We start from the raw sequence: 2,306 nt of genomic DNA, 5'->3' as shown, positions 1-2,306 counted from the left end.
ATTTTTATCTGTTTAGTTACATTATAACATATATATATATATATATATATATATATATATATATATTTATTTATTTATTTATTAATTTATTTATTTATTTATTTATTTATTTTCTTTTCAGCTGTATGTCCAAAATGTACCAACGATGAAGCTTATTTTTATACTTTACAAATAAGATCAGCAGATGAACCTAGTACCATTTTTTATATTTGTGTAAAATGTAACTATCACTGGAAAGAATAACATTTTCCTTTCTTTTTTTTTAAGTTTTTAAATGTATAATATATATATATATATATATATATATTTATATATATCCTTATTTTTCTTTTTTTAAAGTATAATTTTTATTTTATCTTTCATTTTTACTCTTTATGTTTACATGAGAGTGTTTATAATTTATTTGAATTAATTAAAAAATTAAAATACTACATAAAAATTTTAAAAATATCCCATAAATAAATAAATAAATAAATAAATATATATATATATATATATATATATATATATTTATATATATTTATATTTATATATTATGATTATTTTTTTAAAATATGAGATATACCTACATTTATTATAGAACAAGGATGGGAATTTTTCTATGGACATGTTATATTCAAGAGAATTCATAGGTAGAAATATATATATATATATATATTTATTTATTTATATTAATAATACTGAGAAATAAAAAAAGGAGCATATTTAATATATAATTCATATATATTATTATATTATATATAATTATTTTTTAAATATAAAATTATAATATCTTCTATATATAACATCCTAAAATTTATTCAAAAAAAAAAAAAAAATAAAAAAAAAATAATAAGTTCTATTTTTATGCTATCATTAGAATACGTAGATTTAATTGTACTACTTTTTATTTGTTCGTATTATTTTCTTTTTTTCGATATATTTTTTCCTTTTAGATTATAAAAAAATAAGAGAAAGACAAAAAAAAAAAAAAAAAATAATAATAAATATATTAATATAATATATAAAATTTACAAAATATATTTTATTTATTATCATTTTGTTATATAAAAAAAATAATTAAAAGGATATATATATATATTATATAAATATTTATTAATATTTTATATTATATAAAAAATAAATTATAGAAAAGTTATGAATTATATTTTATTTTTTTTTTATTTTTTTCTTTTGTTGTTGTCCATAAAAAAGTATCAATATATATATATATATATATATATATATATATGCTTTGATTTGTTTTTATCTTATTTTAATTTTATTCATAGAATAAATAAAAAATTATATAAATATGTTATATATATATATATATATATATATATATATATATATATATATATATATATAATGTATATATTTATATATATATTATTAAATATATAAGGGGAAAAAAAAAAGTATCGATAAATCATAATATATTTTATATGGATACATTAAAAAAAAAAAAAAAATTAAAATTGCATGAGAGAGAACATGCTAGGTTAAAAGAAATAGAAGAGAAGTTCTTGATGCATATTAAAATGAATATAAAAAAAATTAAAAATTTTTTTTAAATTTTTTTAAAAAAATTACTTATTTTTCATAATTTTTTGACATTTATTTTAATATTTTTGATTAATTTAATTTTTTTCTTTTTTTTTTAAATAAGAAAATTTGAATATAATAAATAATAAAAAAAAAAAAAAAAATTGTTAACAGGAATATATATTATTATATTTATTATTTAAAAAAAAAAAAAAAAAAAAGAAGAAAAGAAAAGAAACAGAAGGCCTTATAAAAATTATACGTATAAATATATATATATATATATAGAATAATATATATAGGAAATCCCCCTATAAAAATATTATATAATTATTATATATATATATTATATATTACATGTATATATATAGGTGATATATATAGCCTTCAATATATTTATTATATATATATATATTTTTACCTATATATTTCTTAAAATTATTAAAAATATATCCTAATTTTAAAAATAAAAAAATAATAATAATAATTAAAGAATTTGAAAGCATATGTGGGAAAAAAAAAAAAAAAAAAAAAAAAAAAAGATATATAAATTAAATATATATTATTTTTAATTGTATATCTATCTCTAAAATATATGTAATGTGTATCTATAACACCACATGTTTATATATATATATATATATACATGTATGCATAATATATTTCTATCCATATATTACATGTTTGTATATTTTTTATTCATAATCATTTCTATTATTTAATATATTTATTTATATATATATATATATTTTTTTTTTTTTTTTTTTTTTTTTTTTTTG

The 2,306-nt window shown here is 11.8% G+C and overlaps 1 protein-coding gene across 1 annotated transcript in view; it reads left to right on the top strand.

The window, feature by feature from the left end:
• The window catches only part of PRSY57_0205600 (transcription factor, putative), a gene marked incomplete at both ends in the record, with an annotated part of 1,064 nt that extends 821 nt beyond the window's left edge, over positions 1-243 (top strand). The window contains one exon of the mRNA XM_020114397.1: positions 122-243. Within this exon, the coding sequence (XP_019970868.1) occupies positions 122-243 (122 nt within the window). The remainder of the gene's footprint in view (positions 1-121) is intronic.
• Between the last annotated feature and the right edge of the window lie 2,063 nt (positions 244-2,306).

The sequence above is a fragment of the Plasmodium reichenowi genome, chromosome 2 (assembly GCF_001601855.1).
Source record: "Plasmodium reichenowi strain SY57 chromosome 2, whole genome shotgun sequence".
Taxonomy (NCBI): domain Eukaryota; phylum Apicomplexa; class Aconoidasida; order Haemosporida; family Plasmodiidae; genus Plasmodium; species Plasmodium reichenowi.
This window is presented reverse-complemented; position numbering and strand designations above follow the sequence as displayed.